Genomic DNA, 21319 nt, shown 5'->3' with positions numbered 1-21319 from the left:
ATACCGCTAAAATAGACAAAATTACTTTCTCTTTTTAAAAAAACTACATTTCCATTTCTTTTTATAACCCTTTTAATAAAAACACATTCTCTTTTTCTTATATACTTTGTGTATAGAATTGTTTCTTTTATATCTAGTAGTTTTAATTACAATATTAACTCTTAGTAACATTTTTATTTTTAGTGAAAAACCTAGTAAGTAACAAATTTTAATTATGTACTAGATGCAGAGTCCAAGACAATGAACAATGTCTGAGGCTGGGCCTTGACATGGCCCTACAGGCTCAAATCTAAAGACACATTTATAGGCAAGTTAAGTAAGTATCAAAAGTATTAGACAAGAAAAGTTTTATATCTAGCAGAGACAGTATCTGACCTTCCTTATTCAGACCAAATGTCTACATTAAATTTTAAAGACACCTCTGTTTTATTATACCAATAATTTAAAAACTGTCTTTATTTACTAAAGATTATTAAAGTCACATACACTAAAAGACATATTTTTATTTTCCTGATAAAATATTTGATTTAAGCACTTACTTTCTCCAAGCCAGTTATACAGTTCTTTTTTTTTTTTTTTTTTTTTTTTGAGACGGAGTCTCGCTCTGTCGCCCAGGCTGGAGTGCAGTGGCACGATCTCAGCTCACTGCAAGCTCCGCCTCCCGGGTTCACGCCATTTTCCTGCCTCAGCCTCCCGAGTAGCTGGGACTACAGGCGCCCGCCACCTCGCTGGGCTAGTTTTTTGTATTTTTTTTAGTAGAGACGGGGTTTCACCGTGTTAGCCAGGATGGTCTGATCTCCTGACCTCGTGATCCGCCCGTCTTGGCCTCCCAAAGTGCTGGGATTACAGGCATGAGCCACTGTGACCAGCCCAAATGTTGTTATTTTATCTTCTATTTTATTGAGTTTTGCTCTTGTCTTTGTTACGTCCTTTCTTCTACTTTCTGTAGTTTTGATTTCCTGCTGATTTACTAGTATCTTGACATGGAAGCTCTGATCATCAATTTTCTGCCTTTTTCTTCGAATGTGTGGATCTAAGGCAACACATTTTCCTTTGTTCACTTCCTCAGCTATATATCACAAGTTTTGATATGTCACATCTTCATTGTAATTCTGTTCAAAATAGTTTCTAATTGGTTTATCACTCTTTTTAAAGCATGAACCTCCAGAGCTTCCAATTGTGAGACTAATGCGTATTTGTCTCCTTAGCACTGAGAGACTATGAGAATTTTTTCTGAGCTGTTGAGAGATTGAACTTAACTCTGTGGTTTTTTTTCTCTGCACAAAATCAGAATTCGGTAATGTTTTGAGGGGGAAGGCAGCTCTATGCGTGAGTTTCTTCAAGTCTTCAGTTTTGTTACTTTAGCCCAAGAAATCACCAAATGCTCTTTTGATTTATTTGTTGCTCATCAGCAGAGTTCTACATAAGGTCAAAGCTGGATTCTTACAGATATCAACAGGTATCCTCAGAAAAAAGGTGTTGGCAGCTTTTCACTGCATGAATTCAACACGCTTTTTTAGAGTTTTTAATCTCTAGGCCGCCTTCCTAGAGATTTTTATCTTCTAAGAACCTTAGGTCTGGAAAAATTCCACTCTGACTTCCTGAGATATTGATTTACCTTTTAACTTCCCACCATATCAGATTTGCAGTTCAGCAAGATGCTAAGGGAGAAATTGGCATGTGTCTGAAGCTCTACAAAGTCTTCTATTTGTCCCTCCGCTCACTCTAGGGCTGCAAGATTCCAGAAAACTCCAAGGGTTTATCTGTTTCCTGATTCTCAACTTCCAACCCACAAAGGACTGACAAAAATAACCCCAGGTTGTTGCTGCTGACTCTGAGCTGTCCTCTGAAAGACTCCCTCCTCTCTGTATTTTACTCCCTCTAATTCTTCTTGGCTTTTCAGTTGTCTGATGCCTTTAAGTAAATTCTTGTGTCATTAATTCAGCTTATATTATTATTCTCAATAGAAGCATTCTCCTCCTGCAAACTACTCCATCTTATCTAGAAATGAAAGCTTTGAAAATATAATTCTAATTTGTCTTATTTTTGTATATTTTGACACCTTGAAAACACACACACGGAGGCATACACCTACATATATACATGTCACTTAATAGATTTTCCAAAGCCCTTCTTTCCTATAGCAGGAAAATTAAAAATTTCACTTTAACTTCCTATTAGAGAATAACCTAATCAGATGCCCTTTTCTGCTACCATGTGGTGTCAGGGAAAATTATTGGAATTTTTTCTCAACCAACAAAGAAATTGTGGCCTTCTGCCAATCTTAACATACTATAGCAGAGGACTGAGGAAATCAATACTTTTGAAGATCTCAGGAGAATTATTTGCTCTTATCATTAAATTATTGTGCCCACAATCACCACACCCTTAGTTTAGATCAGTTAGTAGCATTCTTAACATGAGTAAAATTTATGAAGGACTTTCACACTGGAGAGTTGAGAAATGAGAGAAAAAGAAAAAGAGGCAGGAAAGAAAGAAGAAGGATGAAGACTCTAAGAGAATAGGGGCTTCCCAGTCTTCAAATTAACACAAAGTTACAGGAATAGTTATAGCGTCATAGTGTCTCCTCATGATGTTGACATGCATTTAAAGTGTTGGGGGTTTATGTAAGGTTGAGTGAAAGTTACGACATCAACTATTCTTCTCAAATTGGAGGGTCTGTCAGTGGGTACAGGAAATGGTACTGTGAAGTTTTGTAAAATGTTGGGAGAAATATCTGAGAGGGATATGTTTCCTATACTTTGGCTTCATATAAAAATTTGGCCCCGTCTCTACTAAAAAATGCAAAACCCAGCCGGGCGAGGTGGCAGGCGCCTGTAGCCCCAGCTACTCCTGAGGCTGAGGCAGGAGAACGGCGGGAACCCAGGAGGCGGAGCGTGCAGTGAGCTGAGATCCGGCCACTGCACTCCAGCCTGGGCGACAGAGCGAGACTCCGTCTCAAAAAAAAAAAAAAAAAAAAACAATTTGAGGAAGACCAGTCTTAGGCATCATATAAATCTAGCATGACATACTTTTATATTCAATTTTGTTTCTCCTTTTTTTTTTTTTTTTTTTTTTTTTTTTTTTTTTGCCTCAGCTGTATCTGAACTAAGAACTGAACCCCAGCTGAATCTGGACTTTGAAGATTTTCTTAGCCTTAATTATTCATCTGTGAAAAAACCTGCTCCTCAAATATCTGTTTTCCCCTCATAAGTATTAATTAACTCACCAGAGGAATATCTTGCCCAGAATCCAAATGGCACAATAACTGTCATGAAATACGCACCATCTCTATGGAGACTGTGAGGTCCCTGGTACTCCAACGCCGGATTGTGTACATGAATCATCCTCTAATGAATAATGAGAAGATTGTTCCTCTTTTAGTAAAACAAGAATGTAAGTAGAAGTGATACATCAGTAAGGAAAAATAGTTATTTTTCTTCAAAATCCATTACCAGAAGTGTTTGTATAATTCACGTATTTTTAAAAATGTAAATCAGTGTATTATACATGCATGGTGAAATGAATCAAATAATGAAGGCACCTCTACCCTGGTCCCGCTTCCCGGGGCCACTGTTCTTATATGGCAAATGTTAAATTGATCTACATTATATGATCTCCACTGAATTTTTGCCACAATTGCTGAAGACTGAGCTCTTCTTACACCTTCTTCAAATTTTCCTCCACCCTTTTCCTCCCAATATAGCTTGTTTTTTCTTTCCTGCTTACTTCTACAGCTTTGAACAGCCTTGCCAAACCTGTTTTTTGTTTGTTTGTTTGTTTGTCATCCACCATACAATTTAGGGAGAAAAAAAGCAAAAAGTTAGGTAGACAGCTAAGGCTAGTCATTGGAGAAGCAGCCTGAAACATCACAGCTACAGGCACAAGTAGAGCAACCTGGGGAAAACTCAGGCTGCAGCTGCACAGATAAGGAGGCAAGGTCCAGCATAGAAGCCTTTTGTTCTTTTTGTGATTGGTGGGATCCCAGGAAAAAGTTACCTCCCCTTTTCAGACATAGACGTGGTGGGCTCCATGGGTGCTTTCATGGGGAGGGGAGGGGGGCTTACCTAAAACAAACCCACAGTTATACAAACAAGAGAAGCTGTGCTTTGTGCTTACCTAGAGACAAATCTATAGCTGCATAGATAAGGGAAGTTACACAGACAGCTGTACAGATAAGATAATTTGCTCAAGCAGCTGCAGAGCTGACAGGTGTTTCTTAAAAAAGCTTCTGAATTCAACTGTAAAACAGCAGCCCACTAGGGCTCCCCTCTCTGTTGCCGAGAGCTTTCTTCTTTCACTTATTAAATGTTTACTTCAACCTCACCCTTTGTATCCATGCTTCTTAATTCTCTTGGTGGCAAGACGACAAGCTTGGATAACACCTCAAACAACAAGACCACTGACCATTGACCCGGTTTCAGAATGTCTCTCTTAGTTGCCCATTTCTCTTTGCTCTCCTTCCTTCCAAGCTCTGTCACCTATATTTATCTTCTGTTTTATAACAACAATTTAATTATAACAATAATTAAACAGGGTATAATTTCCTCACAGGATATTTCTAACAGTAGAAGCCAATAAACAGTATTTAAATAATTGTTTTCATATTATAGCAAATAATCTTTTAAAATTAAAGTATTTATTCTCCATATAGTCACTGTAAATACTGATATTTTGGGGTTTTAATCTACCACATTACTATTCATTTTCTATTATCTCTCACCTGTTTAATGTTCTTTTCTCTCTTTCCTTGATTTTGAGTTATTTTTTTAAAATTTTATTTCCCCCAATTTTTAATTTATTAACTAATTTTTAGATAAGATTTCTTTACTCTTCCTTTAGTGGTTGACTTGGGCATTATGAGATATATCCTTGTTAAAATTACTTATTTATTTATTTTAATTGACAAATATAATTGTACCTTTTTATGGGGTGTACATAGTGAAGTTTTTTGATACATACGAGGTATAGCGATCTGATTAGGATAATTAGCATATCCATCCTCTCAAACATTTATCATTTCTTTGTGATGGAAATATTCAATATCCCCTCTTTTAGCTATTTGAAACTATGTAATATATTGATGTTAAACATGGTCATCCTGTAGTGCTATAGAATACTAGAACTTATTCCTCCCACCTAGCTAAAATTTCATAACCTTTAAGGAATCTCTCTCTATTCTCCTTTCCTACAACCCTTCCTGTCCTCTAGTATCCTCCTTTCTTTACTTCTGTGAGATCAACTTTTTAAGCTTCTGCATATGAGTGAGAACATGTGGTGTTTAACTTTTTGTTCCTGGCTATTTCCCTAAACATAATGTTCTCTAGGCTCATCCATATTGCCATAAATGACAGGATCTCATTCTTTATTATGTCTGGATAGTATTTCCATTGTGCATATATACCACATTTTCTCCATTCATTCATCTGTTGTTGGACACTGTGGTTGATTCCTTATCTTGGCTATTGTAAATAGTGCTGCAATTAATGTGAAAGTCACCAGCCACAGTGGCTCACACCTGTAATCCTAGCACTTTGGGAGGCTGAAGTGGGCTGATCGCTTGAGTCTAGGAGTTCAAGACCAGCCTGGGCAACAGAGCAAGACCCTGCCTCAGTAACAAATAAAAAAGTTAGCCAGACATGGTGGTGAGCGCCTACAGTCCCAGATACTCAGGAAGCTGAGGTGGGAGGATTGTCTGAGCCTGGGAGTTTGAGGCTGTAGTCGGCCATGATCATGTCACTGTACTCCAGCCTGGACAACAAAGCAAGACCCTATCTCAAAACAAAACAAAACAAAACAGCCAACATGAGAGTGCAGAAGATATCCCTTCAATAAACAGATTTCCTTTCCTTTGGATAAATATGAGCATAAAACACAAGGATCCATTGACAAGCCAAACAGCCTTCACCATTCTCTAGGGTTAAAGAATAATACATCCTCCCCTTCCTACTTCAACAGGGGATCTAAGACAAACTTTGGAGCAAATACTCTTAATTCCTTTATCCTGCAGCCTAGAGTTTTGGTGACTATCTTGCCATGAACTATACAACTTGAATATATTAATGAATTACTAGGAGCCCAAAGAAGGTATCCCAAATACCTGAAAAAAAGTTTTTCTGGCTTATCATAGAGCTTTAAATCAATAGTAGTCTCATCCCTGCTCTTTCTACATACCATACACTTTTAATTTGAGCCTTATAGTCCAATACATTTTAAGTTCTATACTATGATCTTCTGCATTTTCAAATTAATGGGCTACATTTCAGGCTTCAGTAAGTTATGAAAAACATGCACCTGTTCCACTGAAATGTTTCCTCTTTTGTTATGGCCCTATCCTTTTTAAAACACGTGTTGTAAGAAGACAAAACGAGTTACACAGTATCATACTCCTCTCCATTTTCCTAATTACTCTGGTGATTTCCTCTGAAAAGTGTAGGCATAATGAGTCTAGGGTCTTTGTATCTGTCCCACTTTAGATGACAAGCTTCATAAACAAAGCTGTAACAAATTGCAGTATTAACTATGGACTAACAGACTGGTGAATATCAGTATATCACTTGGGCAAATCAAACAAGATTTATTTATCTGCAGGACATGTAAGGAAGTTCATAATCAGAATATACAGGAAAGTGATCAGAAATATTCTTTTTTTTTTTTTTTTTTTTTTTTTTTGTGAGATGGAGTTTCGCTCTTGTTGCCCAGGCTGGAGTACAGTAGGGCAATCTCAGCTCAGTGCAACCTCTGCCTGCCAGGTTCAAGTGATTCTCCTGCCTCAGACTCCCGAGTAGCTGGGATTACAGGTGCGTGCCACCATACTTGGCTATTTTTTTGTATTTCTAGTAGAGACAGGTTTTCACCATGTTGGCCAAGCAGGTCTTGAACTTCTGACCTCAGGTGATCCATTCGCCTAGACCTTCCCCGACTCATGAGATTGGAATATGCCAATTGAATAGCCTATGTATCTTCCATCAATCTACTAGCTAGATATCGGTTAATTTTACTTCTTATTGAAATACAAATGTCAGTAAAGAAGTTATCAACTAAGAAAATGATTATTCCTTGCTTAGTTTTGTAACAAATATTAGGAATATAAATTCCTAATTCTGCTGAAATTCTCATATAAGCCTTCTTTTTTATGTTTTGTTGTTATTGACTTTAAGGATGTGTTCATATTTTACCGCCAAACTCTTCACAGTCATCCCCCTCCACCTATTTAGAATGACTATGTAGTGTCTTCTTGAGAAAGACCATTGGTAAAATCTAGAAACCGAGACAAAATGATGTCTGAGCAGTCAAAGATAAATGGCACAACCAGATTATATGTACTCTCTCAATAACATTGTAGAGAAGAACTACTAAAAAAGATTTCTCTTTTCCTTCAATGGTAATGGAAAATTCAAAGCAGCAAATTTAAAATGAGTAAGCAGGAAAATTACAGCAGTCTGGCAATTAGGAAGAGGAGAGAGAAAACGCCTATTGTGAGAAGACCTAAATATGCAAAATGCAAAATATTTCACGTTAATGTTAGCAAAAACGTAAGGGCCAACATAAAGTGTGTATGTTCATTTTTATATTGTATCTAAGAAGAATTATTGACAATTAAAATGATGGCTTTTTGTTAATTTTAAACTGCAATAAAAAATGTACATTTTATTCAGAGGGCTACATGAAGACATGTCACTAACACAATTTAGTTACACTTTGGTCAAAGTAGCTATTTTTTAAAGTGTTGATTCCTAGGCACTCCAGTGAAAATGAAACTTGTTTCTCACTTTTTCCACTTAATCATGGTAAATCTTTGAGTGATTCTCTTAACATCACTGAGACTCCGTTTTCTCATCTGTACCTAATAACTGCACTTACCCAGATAATGTGAATAAATGCTCCCTATTAAATGCTTATCACGTTACTTAATACATTCATCTTGAATATTTATTATTATTATTATAGATTTATTTTCTGAGGTTATTCCAAACTCTTGAAATTCCATTTTAGTAATATAGTCACCAAGTGACTACATTATATTTTATTATTAAACTTATTTATAGATATATGTAATTATAAATTATATATAATTCTTAATAAAATTATTTTATTATTTATTATATTATATTATATTTTATATTATATTTTGCTTAACCATTTTTCTTGAGAATGTTAAGAGTATATTAGATGTTATATATCTTTGAAAAACATGTAGGAGTTTGAATATTCATTAGTTTTTTTTAATAAAGTGGAATATGGCAAATCTCATATAGTATTAATTTTAATGTCAAAGAGGCAGTGGCAAATCAAAAGAGCATCACAGATTAAGGGTATCAAGAGGGCAATACAGTGTATAGAAAAGAAGTATAGTCACAAAGAACGTTTCTGATTTGTGTTTTTCAGGTACATCTAGTTCTTCTATTTGTCTACCTATAGGTGCACTCATAACATTTTAATTTATTTCATGCGTTGTCATCGTTATCCTCTGTATTGCTCTGAGAAAGATGTTACCTGTTTGTGAAAAAAAGGATGAGTGAAACAGGGCTAGTTTCAATCATTAAAAAAAAGAAATTCCAAGGGCTCTGGCAAGACCCGTCATGAAAAGAGTTGTTATGAAAAAACTTTTTTCCACATGCTTGGTAATTCCCTCACTGAAGGATATATCTTTGTTAAAGTGATAGTTTACTCTGGAATATTACAAAGGTAGGCTGTTAGTTATCATTAATACTTACGGTAAATTGAGTTTAAGAGTCTTTACTGAGGACAGATTTTTGCACGAGAGAATATGGATCACAGACAACTGGTGAAGAGGAAGCTCATTAAGAGGTAAAAAAAGGTAGAGATTGGAAGGAGATTTTTCAGAGACTATTGCAGTAGTCAAGATGAGAGTTGATGGTGGTCTGGACTAGAGTAGCAGCAAAGGGGACTGAGGGATTAAGTTTGGGATGGCAAGATTTGCTGAAGGAACAGCTGTGGTAAAAGAGCAAAATGTAAGAATTGTTCTGATGATTGTTTTTTGGTGTTAGATGAAGAAAACTTTTACAAATATGGGAAAGATTAGAGGAAGAACAAACTTTGGAAAGAGAATCCAGAGTTCAATTTTGAACATGTTAATTTTGAAATGCCTATTTTACATCCAAGGGAATAGGTTAATTATCTCTATATATGAATCTGAAATAGATGGAACACATAAGGACCAGTGGTTTAAGTTTTAGAGTATAATGAATAGACTCTCCAAGGGGACAAATCATAGGTTATGACTCTCACTATTATAGAGTGGAAATAATATGCAAGTTCTGTAATTCGAGTATTTTCATGCCCAACGAAGCATTTGAAAATATACTTTGGGCCGGGCGCGGTGGCTCAAGCCTGTAATCCCAGCACTTTGGGAGGCCGAGACGGGCGGATCACGAGGTCAGGAGATCGAGACCATCCTGGCTAACACAGTGAAACCCCGTCTCTACTAAAAAATACAAAAAACTAGCCGGGCGAGGTGGCGGGCGCCTGTAGTCCCAGCTACTCAGGAGGCTGAGGCAGGAGAATGGCGTAGACCCGGGAGGCGGAGCTTGCAGTGAGCTGAGATCCGGCCACTGCACTCCAGCCTGGGCGACAGAGCGAGACTCCGTCTCCAAAAAAAAAAAAAAAAAAAAAAAAAGAAAATATACTTTGGTCAATCTCAAGAGAATTTGAATCTGAATCTCCAAATGTTTTACTCATAGCATACTCTTACAATGCACTGCCATGAGGGGGAGTGTTTGGGCTGTATTCCTCTTATGGGTATATTAATGTCGCTATATCTCTAGGTCACAGAATGTGTGAACCAATACCTCATTTGAGACAGCCTCACATGGAGAACGTAAGAGCCATTCTCTTCTCACATACAGGTAACTGGCAGGTTTGTGAATTTGTTACTGTTATTTTGCACACTTCAAATTTAAGATTTAACCTTCCAAATTAAAACCTGCATTTGGTAGCAACAATTATTTTAGAAATAAATGAAAACAATGATTTGGTTAAATATATAATCCAATTTCATGAATTACGGGTTTCCAATGAGGTTGTATTAATATTAATGTCTTTGAATATTTCTATTCATTCCCTGATTCAGATCCCCTCCCAACATCACCAATTGAATGATGGTTTTGATTTGCATTTTTTCAGATTATTAATAAGTATGAGTATGTATTCATATATTTGTTAGCCATTCAAGTTTCCCCTTCTGTAAGGTTCTTGTCTACATTTTCAAGTAGTGTCTGGTTGGCTGTTTATATTTGCAAATTTTTTTTTTTTTTTTTTTTTTTTTTTTTTGAGACAGAGTCTTGCTCTGTCACCCAGAGCTGAAGTGCAATGGCACGATCTCTGCTCACTGCAACCTCCGCTGCTGGGGCTCAAGCGATTCTCCTGCCTTAGCCTCCTAAGTAGCTGGGATTACAGGCGCCCACCACCACGACTGGCTAATTTTTTGCATTTTCTTTTTTTTGAGATGGAGTTTCACTCTTGTTGCCCAGGCTGGAGTGCAAAGGTGTGATCTCGGCTCACTGCAACCTCTGCCTCCTGGGTTCAAGTGATTCTCCTGCCTCAGCTTCCCAAGTCGCTAGTATTACAGGCACCCGCCACCACGCCCAGCTAATTTTTGTTATTTTTTAGTAGAGAAGGGGTTACGTCATGTTTCCAGGCTGGTCTCAAACTCCTGACCTCAGGTGATCCACCTGCCTCGGCCTCCCAAAGTGCTGGGATTACAGGCGTGAGCCACTGCGCCCTGACAATTTTTTGTATTTTTAGTAGAGACGGGGTTTCACCATGTTGGCTAAGCTGCTTTCAAACTCCTGACCTCAAATGATCCTTCTGCCTCGGCCTCCCAAAGTGCAGGAATTACAAGGGTGAGCCTCTGCACCCGGCCAGAAATTTTTTATATCTTAAATTCTTTACATACTAGATATTGATTACTTCTTCCTGTTTGGCATCAGTCTGTTACATTTTTCAGTTATACCATTAGGGGAACAGAAGTCTTTAAGGGAAAACCAAAAGTCCACTTTTTATGGATAAAAAGTGGATGGATTTAACAATGTTAAGTCAAACTATAAATTGTTAATAAGTTTGAGTTTGGGGCACTGATGTCTTTATAGTGAAATTTCTTTCAGCCACAAATATATTATCCATTTATTCAAGTCTTTCTAAATGTCTTTTAGGAAGGTTTTACAATTTTCTCAACGTAGGTGCAATTTTTGCTAGGTTAATTCTTAGGTACTTTTAATTTGTTCACTATAATTAATGATATTTAAAAACATTTCTAGCTGGTTATTAGTTGTTTAGGAACATTTTCAGATTTTTTAAGTTAACCAATATTTGGAAACTGTGCTAAACTCTGTATTTAAGTTTTTCTGTTGATTTTGATTGTTTTTCATGAAGTTGATTATCTTTCTTACAACTAATGACAGTTTTGCTTCTTTCTTTCCAATCAACACCTCTTTTTATATTTAATACCTGCAATAACAGTCATCTTTTTCCTGTTTCCGATTTAAAAGACCATGTCTAAAATTTCCTTACAGTTAAATATGATATTTGCTGCAGTATGACCGCTAAGCATATTATCAAGGTTAGGAAATATTTTCTTATTCCTATCTTCTTTGATTTTATGATAAATATGTTGTTGAACTTAAGAAATAATTTATTGGTACTTGTTGAGATAATCATGAATTTTTCATAGCAATTTACTAATATGATAAATTATATTGACAGTTTTCTAATGATAAGCCATTTTGGAAATTGTTCTGCTTTATATTTATAAGTAAAAGAAGGCTATAATTTTATTTTCTTGTATTATCCTTTCCTGGCTTTAAAATTAAAATAACTGTAGCCTCAAAGAAAGATCTCAGTAATTTTATAGTTCTCCCTTTTGGACATGAATAAGACAGATCTATTCCTCAACAATCCTGCAGGTCGGTTATTTATTTATTTATTTATTTATTTATTTTGCAAAGCAAGTCTTTGATTTGGATTTACTTGCTTACTAAGTTATTGGCCTATTTAAGTGTTAAAGTTTTGTGGCCAATTTGCCACTTTCAGAAATTTATTCGTTTTGTATAAGTTTTCATATGACTGTTCACAATATTGTTTTGTTATTTTTGCTATTTGTTGCATCAGTATTAGTTTTCCCTTTTCATTCTATGTTGTTACTCTGTATTACAGAAATAATTTTCTGAGTGTTACATGCCACCAGGTTGATCAATTAATCTCTAGAAAAAAATTTATATGTATTCTATTTGTGTTCCTTTTTATTGATTTCTGCCTTTAGTTTTATTGTATTCTCCTCATTTTGTTGTGTTCCTTGTTTGCTTCTTTTACTCAATATTGACATCTGGTATAGTTAAGGTGATATATTAATTCTAAGTGCTCCTTTAAATCTGTCCAATAATTTTAAATTATGTAAGCAAATTTCTTTAATACAATGTTTATGCTTCATTATGGCTGGGAGTTTTTCTCCTTTTGTTCACCTTTCTGTGTCCCAAGTCTCTTTTAACCTAAAAATGTTGTTTTTAAGCTTTTGGTTTTTTTTTTTTGAAATAGGGTTTCACTGCATCACCCAGGCTAGAGTGCAGTGTCTTGATCATGGCTCACTTCAGCCTCAACCTCCTGAGCTTAAGCAATCCTCCCATCTCAGCCTCCTGATTAGCTGAGACTACAAGCATGTGTCACCATGTCCAGGTAATTTATTTTTATTTTTTGGTAGAGACAGGGATCTCATAATGTTGCCCAGTATGATCTTGAACTCCTGTCCTCAACCGTTATGAAATTGATTGCTTAACTACATAATTTGAATCTGGATTTTAAAATAATAAATGTAAGATTTTATTTTAAAAATTAGAAAATAAGATTACGAGAGGTGAGGAGAATTATGCTAAGGTATACGTGTTGGGAAATTTGAGAAATTGACTTAAAAAATACATATGTATTGTCCTTAGTAAGTTAGGAGAAAACAGCAGAATAATAAAATATAACTCTTAATGTAGCAAAAGAATATTTAGCCTAATGAAAGATAAGACAGAAGAAAATATACTAAAATGAAATATAAACAATTTAAAAGTCCTATTATATCAATAATTACAACACACAAATAGGTTAAGTCTGGGTGCAGTGACTCACACCTGTAATCCCAGTACTTTGGGAGACCAAGGTGGGAGAAGTTTTTTTCCAAGTGTGCAGTTAATATTTCTCTAATAGAGGAAGGTTAAAAATAAAGTGATAGGAAAATATATGGGAAAAATACATGTAATAGAATGATATACATATGCTTATGAAAAGACATGTATAAGAATGTTTATAGCACCACTGTGAAAAATGCCTCTAATTTGAAAAACAAAGAAATGTTCATTAATAGAAGAATAGATAAATAAATTGTAATATACAGTATTTATAGAATAGGATACTATACATCAATGAGAATGAATAAGCCACACTACAGGCAATAACATGGATGGATTTTTAAAATCTACTGTTGAGTAAAAAACCCAGACACAAGTGAAGACATATGCTATGATGCCTTTCATATAAAATTCAAAATCAGGTGAGCCTAGTCTATGGTATTAGAAGTAGGAGAATAGGTCAGGTGCAGTGGTTCATGCCTGTAATCCCACTGCTTTGGGAGGTGGAGGTAGAAGGATCATCTGAGACTAGGAATTTCAGGCCAGCCTGGGCAACACAACACCCCATGTCTGGAAGAAAAAAAAACTGGGCATAGTGGCTGCACATCTATCATTCTAGCTCCTTAGAGGCTGAAGTGAGAGGATCCCTTGAGCCCAGGAGTGAGTTATGATCGCACACCACTGCATTCCAGCTTGGACAACAGAGTGAGACTTTGTCTGTAAAAAGAAGCAAAAACAAAACCCCAAAGCTTTGTCCTAGCTCCTTATGAGAGGGTGGTAGTAGTAAAACAAAAGGCTTCAGGAGGTGAACATTTGATGCTTTCTTTGTCCTTTTTTTTTTTTCAAGAGCCAAGAACTCTGGAAGAAGAAGAAGGAGGAGGAGAAGAAGAAGAAGGAGAAGGAGAAGGAGAAGGAGAAGATAAAAAAGAATCCTCATCATTAATGCAAGTGGAAGGAAACTCTTCACTAAGGAATTGATCACATCACGAAAGGTGAAATCATTACGGAATTGATTGCTTAAATATATAATTTGAATCTGGATTTTAAAATAATGAATGTAAGTTTTTTCTTAAAAAAAAAAAAAAAGAAAGTCCATTGGTTAAATTCAGCTTGAATCCTCTGCCATTACATCAAGAGCTAACAGTTCAACAATTGATCTCACAACCTCCCACCTCATTTCCTTTCTCAGTCCAGGTAACAGGAAAAAAAATTTTTTTTTTTTCCAAACACTTTCTCAGTTTCCCCAGTGGTCACCTTTGAAAAGGGAAAAATGTGTGAAAATAGGCAACGCTGAATATAAACCATTTAATTCAGCCTCCGCTCCTGTGAGGGCGTGGGGGAAAGCCAGTGGAAGAGGGGCTAGAGAGTAGGAAGAGGCGGGAGGTGCGGCGGGGCACAGGTGACGCTCCTCCCGCCTCCCAAGCAGAGCTCCAGGCGCACATCCGCAGTCAGCCACCTCGCGTGCGCCTCCAGGAGCGAGGATGGAGAGGCTGGTGAGCGGGACCGGGGCTTGGGAAGGAGGGCGAAGGGTGGATGATGTCGAGCCGGTGGCCCTGGGGCGGGCGGCGAGTGGAAGGCGCGGAGCTTCGGCTCTCGCCACAGTCCGGTCCGGGGACTTTATCAGTGGTGTTGATGGCAGCGCTTTTCTCTAAGCGCTTTACCTTGCTGATTAGCGGATTTTGCCTCAAAGGGTGGTTTACAGGCCGCTGCTGGCGCCCGGATTCTCCATTCCAATTCCCTGAAAAAAAAGATGCGCCAGGCCGGGGCTCCGGGGGCTTTTGATCGCGCTGGCAAGGCTGGCGCATCCTCCGGGGGGCTCGGCTTGGCTCACTGGCTCCAGCTCCCAAAGCTGGGGAGGCACAGCCTATTTTCAACTGCCCCCAAAAGGGAATGAGAAATGCTGTATTGGTTCCATGTTGGCACCAAAAGCCGCGGCGGAGATACAGATTTCCAGGCTCGCTCTCTCCGGGAGAGCTCCAGCGTCTCTTTGTTAGCCCCTTTCTCCCTCCTAGCCCTTGCCTGGGGGAAGCCATGAAGGATCCGTTAAAGCTGAAGCTACACTTGAGAGAGCTGAAATGCTCTGTGATCACGATGCTTTGAAGGGTTAACCCCGGGTATCTAGAGAAACAGACATTTTGTTTATTCGGAACCAGCTTACAAGACAAAAAACGGAGAAGGTTTTCATATACCCTATTGGTATATGAAATCCAAATACAATGGTATTGGTATAAAAATCCAAATACAATGAATGCCTCAAGACAATTTTTTCATGTATGGTTTGTTGGCAAGACCACATAGCCAATGATTTCACTGTCTTTCTTAACAAAGGAGAATGGTGGTCTGTGAGCTATGCTCTACTGCAAGCTAGATGCTGTTAATCTTCTTTATAACTATCCTTCTAAAAATGAATTATTACCTGGTTTTAGACATAAACAGGCGGAAAGGCTAATATTTCCAAGTCCTTGTGACTACATGTGGGGTCATGTGGATTTGGACATAGAAACTTGCTGAGGAAGAGGCATGAATAGGGGTAATGTAGCTGCCAGGTGGGCAGCTGTCTGGTAAGACGCAGGTTTTTGTGAACCCTGGACTGCATGGCAAGGGTTATAAGTGGGCTTCTTTGTTTTCGGGACTGTAGTTCCCACTATGTTATTTGATCGATTAATATTTTTTGGCTATCTAACACGTATTGGCGTTTACTATAACCTAGGCTCTATACTAAGTGCTTTAATTGCCTAATTCTCATAATAACTCTGAGATAAGAACAACATTTATTTAGTGCTTATTTGTACTGGCAGTATTCTAGGAGCTTTATATACTGCTTCATTTAGTCTTTTTAACCATTAGATTGGTACTGTTACTCTTCCGGAGTCTCAGAGAGGTAAAATGATTTGTTTTGCTCACAAATCTAGTATTTGTTTTAGCCCAGGTCACCTCCCTGTAAATATATAAACACTGTTGTTTTCAGATTGGTCATCTTTTCAGTTATTCTGCATGGACTCAAGAAAAAAATACTGTAAAATAAAAATACGTATCTATTTAAGAGTAAGGCTTTCCTTCTGATTTCCTTTGCCTCAATCACTGTGTTTTTGTTTCTTAACATTGCTGGCTCCCAGTCCACGACATGTGGTTTGGTATGTGTCTGCTTTCTCTCTCGTCCTAAAACACAGATTTTCTCTATGAGAACTTGTGCATTCTGCATTCTTCATCATGGCCTCTGCTAGAGCCTGGATTTCCACGTCAGAGAGAAGCCTAATGGTTGAAAAAAATATCACATAGAATTGGAATGCCAGTATCTGTCTCCACAATTGCCTTAGCTGAAAATAAAACAAAATGTGTTGGGTGGGCACTGGCAATGGAGCCTGAGGAAACATTTGGCCTGATTTTTTCTGACTTTCCTAGATAATTATATAGGATGGAACAGTCTCAGTAATACTGAGAAAATTATTGAGTTATCTCTGCTCATTTCAAACCAAAGCCTTTGTGAGTATAATGCCCAGCAGTGAATGGGCAGGGTGAGCAGGTCTTTGTAGACTGTGAGTATGTGTTCAGGAAGCTGAATCATCTTGGATTTCTCAAAGAGCAGTAACTATGTTATTAGTCTTAGACCTGTGAAGACAGGAAGAGAAGTCACAAGGAAGGCATAGCATGCTTATGGTATGCTTGGGTATCGAATAATCAAATCTATCTGCAAAGAATAATTTGGCCTAATGGCACCTTCAGATGATATAATCTTGAATTCTCTGTAGCCTTAGAGATGTAAAGAAAAAGCAACTTACGTCACAAAGATCAGTATCACTGTGTACTATGATGCCACTGCATGGGGTCTAGGATGAGAGTCTAAGTGACTGGTTCTCTCTAGCTGAAGACAAGAAGACGCTCAGGTATGTGGTAGCAGTTGGGATAGGCCATGGGGAGGTGAGACATCATTCCTTCTAAGACATCTATCCTGAAAGATCCATCACAGGAACACGATAGTGATGGAGACTCCCTGTCTCTGGCAATTAGAGTGGGTGCTGAAGAAGAGCGCTTTTCCAGCATGCCAGTCCCTAACATGATGCTGGCTCTTCACCCAGACGATGACAGCTCTGGTGCTCAACACACACAACCACCTCCAGGGTACAAGTTGTCCCCAAGAGAGCTGAGACAATATTGGCTCCAATTTTTATCATCTGATTGATCTCCAACCACAGACCCTGACCAGGACAATTGGGGGCCCTCTCCTTATAGCTCCACTCCTAGGAAAGATCACCATTAATGATTACCAGGTAATTTTCTACCCCTACCTATGAAGGGACTTGGTTAGTAACTTCTCTTGCTAGAGGAAAAATGAAGCTTATTATATAAGATTAATGTTTGTGAAACACTTGTTATTTGGAATTGGTTTGGTACTTCCTTTTGAAATTTCCCTCATTAAGTTTAGGTCATGGCTGTTTCATAGGAAAGAAAAGGGCATGATTGACCAGAATTAAAATTAACAAATCCATTGAGTAGGAGGATATTAGAATTGAGTGGCGCCCGTTGGACAGGAAAAGGAAGAGAAATCCTTGTGGTAGGTAAAGGAGGAGATATTTAGATCCTTGAGAACTCTGTTGCCCCACCCGCTGCTCCTGAGCCCACAGGAAGAAGGCTATCACAAGACAATAAAAATCCCAGAGAAATTGAAAGGCAAACAGAGAGACACAGCTTGGAGTGTTAAGGAAAATGAACTCCAGCAGGGAAGTCATTGTATCTAAAAGGAATGGCAAAAACAGGGCTTAGTTAAGGCAAACACTGAGAATGAGGGGATGGGATTCCCACAGGTGGAATACCACCCTTTAACAATCATCCTGACTCTAAAGCAAGATCATTTAAGTGATTATGGTCCAATAGTCTAGAAATAAGCTTCAAATTATAATAGCAACAGATGGGGCTAAACAGGAGCCAATAAGAACACATAACTTGAGAAAGGGATGCCCATGATGGGTTTATTAAGGAAAAAGTGGTCAGGACATCCTACTAAGGCAACAGGATTCAGTAGATATTGAGGTTCTTGGGGCCAATGAGACAGGTGCAGAGAGACTACCACTTTATGGAAGACTGTGATCATACTGCTAAATACCACGAAAGAATACACAGAGCCAAATAAGAGACTGTTTCTAGTGAAACAAGCAGCCAATGTCCCAACCTCAGGAATTTAACTCAGTCTGAGAAAGAATAGTAGTTTCAAAATTGTCAAGTCTGCTTTAGTATTATATATTTTTTTCACTGACAAGAGAGAATGAAAGATTGATAGCTGGGAGAGTGGCGGCGGGTGAGGGGTGTTGGCAGGTAGTAAGCATGCTGGAAGCAGGGTCTCAGGGTGTAGGGTATATGGTGGGTCTATTTGGGAAGTAGTTGTCTTCTCTCAAACTGGAAAGCAGATGGGTGTGTTCAGACAAGATCTGGAAGCTGTGGCATGGGGGACAAAGGGAGATAGGACCCCTTTGGCCCTGGAGGAAGAGGCATGAATTTTTTTGGAGCACTAAAAGTTCCAAAAGACCTAAACAGAAAGTGCTTCAGAAGAGGAGGATCTGTATAGCAAGATGACTGTAATCAGGCTCATAAAAGTAAGACCTTACATAAATACAAGTGAGGGGGAAGACATTTCATGTAGGAGGAATGGCTCAAGCAAAAATACCAAGGCGGGAAATTGCGTGGTGCATTTAGAAGTAGAAAAGGCTAGCTGGCAGGGAGGGGATACATAGGAAAGCAATGGAAATGAAATTGCAAGAATGAAAATAGGCTAAGAACTTTGAACAATTTTCTCTAGATAGCTAGGAGCTGTAGAAGAGGATGACATCTTGTGCAAAGAGGAATTTAAGGAAAATTAATCTGTTGATAGTGTGTAAATACATTAGCTGGATAGTAAACTAAGTTAGGGACTATATCTGCCTTATCCACCATTGTCTCCAAAGCACCTACCATAGTGCCTGGCATGAAGTCAGACTCAATAGAGATGATTAATAATAAAATAAATGAAAGAAGTACAGTTGTCCCTTGGTATCCATGGGGGCTTTGTTCCAAGACCCTCACAGATACCAATTGGTGGATGGTGCAAGTCCCTTATATGAAATACTGTAATATTTGCATATAACCTATGCATATCTTCCCATATTTATAAACTCATCTCTTAATTATTTATAATTCCTAATACAATATAGATTCTATATAAATAATTATTATGCTGTATTATTTAGGCAATAATGACAAGAATCTGTATATGTTCAGTGCAGATGCTTTTTTAAAAAATATATTTTCCATCTGTGGTTACCTGAATCCATGGATACACAACCCACAGATACAGTGGGCCAACTACATTGGCAAAAGTTCAGTTGCAATAGAAGACAAGACTGCTGCACAAAACACCCAGTGTTATGAGCTGAGACTAGGGTGGTAAGGAACAGACACTTCACATGCAAGAATCTAATGTGCATAGTGACTAATTACATATCTAGGTAGGGGAAAAATGAGGCATCCTGGATGACTTGAGTGCCTGGGAGATAAAAGTCCAAAAGAGTAGCTGTTTTTGGGTAAAATGATGATTAATTTGATGTTACTCAAAAATTTAATTATTCATCATTCGTTCATTTTTGTATTCAACTGACAGCATCTTAGGCAGAAGAAAAGATAAAAGAACTAATGTAGGAAATAGCTTGGTAATTTCAACTTATTGAAAGAATGATGAAGTGGAGCTTGGTGTGCAAGGTGGAAAGTACAGTGACATGAGATTGGATAGCATGTTTGTAGGTGCTGAGCTGCAGGTAATGACGGATGGGGTCATGCTTTATTACTAGCAGAGCTTCTAGACAATGACTCAAAGGCTTTCAGAGATTCCTTGGCTCTGTGGACACCTGTTTAAATGCTTTTTAAATACAGCTTCAAAATTGAATTTAACATATTGTTGCAGGGCAATGAAGCAGGGACTGCTGTGTGAATATCTTTGGTCATTCATCACAACAATGATTTAGTCACAGCAATAACAACGTACTTTTGTGATGATGTGTCAATTTTTTTTTTTTGAGACGGAGTCTCACTCTGTCGCTCAGGCTGAAGTGAAGTGCAGTGATGTGATCTCTGCTCACTGCGACCTCCACCTCCTGGGTTCACGCCATTCTCCTGCCTCAGACTCCTGAGTAGCTGGGACTACAGGCACCCGCCACCACACCCGGCTAATTTTTTGTATTTTTAGTAGAGACGGGGTTTCAGTGTGTTAGCCAGGACGGTCTCCATCTCCTGACCTCATGATCCACCTGCCTTGACCTCCGAAAGTGCTGGCATTACAGGCGTGAGCCACCACGCCCAGCCATGTCAAAATTTTTAAACCAACAAAACTTTATACATAGAGGAGGCGAGATGGTGTGGTAATTATGGTTATGAACTCTGAAACCAGACTGCATGGGCTTAAACCCCTTATCTGTCACTTCATAGCTGTGTGACCTTGGGCAAGTTACTTAACTTCTCTGTGCCTCATATTCTTTATTTTGAAAATGATGATAATAATAGTGCTTCCTATATAGATTTATATGAAATATTGGATGAAATACTTTGTCTCAAGTGCTAAGAACAGTGTCTAGTACATAATAAATGTTCAATAAATGTTAGTGGTTTAGTAACCTTATGCAAAATATAAGTTGGAGTATTATTTTAATGTATCATCTGGTGTGTTTTTTTATTCCAGTACTTTATTTTTGTCCTCTGGTCTTTCAAATCAGACAGTTAAGTATCCATTGCCTTACAGGAGGAATACTAAGCAGAAAATAAATTTTAGTTTCAAAAGCCAAAATTTTGCAATATCAAGAGCCTTGGCATTCCAGTTTCAAATCACTAAATGCTAAAAGACCAAGGATATTATGTTCATGCTAGAAAGGGTTGATTGGATGAATGCAGCGTGATGGAGGAACCTGCTTTTCTGGTTCAGGGAGATAAATATTCTCTAGGCTGGGACAGCAAAATGGGACTGATTGATGTCTATGCTCAGATACCAGTTTGCATTCCCAAAATAAGGCCCTGGGCCCAGGCCCCAGACAAGGGAAGTTCAGGACACTGGAAAATAGAACCTGCAAGTAGTTGTTGAGATCCAAGAAAAAAATAATACCTGTGTCTCACAGTCCCCTAAAGAGACTGTAGGAGGCAGCATGCTTGTCCATCATGGCAAGTGAACAGTAAAACAT

At 38.0% G+C, this 21319-nt stretch overlaps 1 protein-coding gene across 9 annotated transcripts in view; it reads left to right on the top strand.

Annotated features, from left to right (window-relative positions):
• Window positions 1–14224: 14224 nt before the first annotated feature.
• The window catches only part of CD200 (CD200 molecule), a 30516-nt gene continuing 23421 nt past the window's right edge, over window positions 14225–21319 (top strand). For 2 of the 9 annotated variants that reach the window (XM_050778877.1, XM_050778876.1), the window contains exon 1: window positions 14367–14620. In XM_050778877.1, coding sequence (XP_050634834.1) covers window positions 14609–14620 — 12 coding nt within the window. In that variant the 5' untranslated portion in view covers window positions 14367–14608. Of the gene's footprint in view, window positions 14621–21319 lie in introns of all 9 variants that reach the window. The other 7 variants (XM_050778878.1, XM_050778873.1, XM_050778881.1 and 4 more) reach the window with 6 other exon arrangements.

Source organism: Macaca thibetana, chromosome 2 (assembly GCF_024542745.1).
Source record: "Macaca thibetana thibetana isolate TM-01 chromosome 2, ASM2454274v1, whole genome shotgun sequence".
Classification (NCBI taxonomy): Eukaryota; Metazoa; Chordata; class Mammalia; order Primates; family Cercopithecidae; genus Macaca; species Macaca thibetana.
The sequence above is the reverse complement of the archived record's forward strand: the minus strand, read 5'-3'. Positions and strand labels throughout refer to the sequence as shown.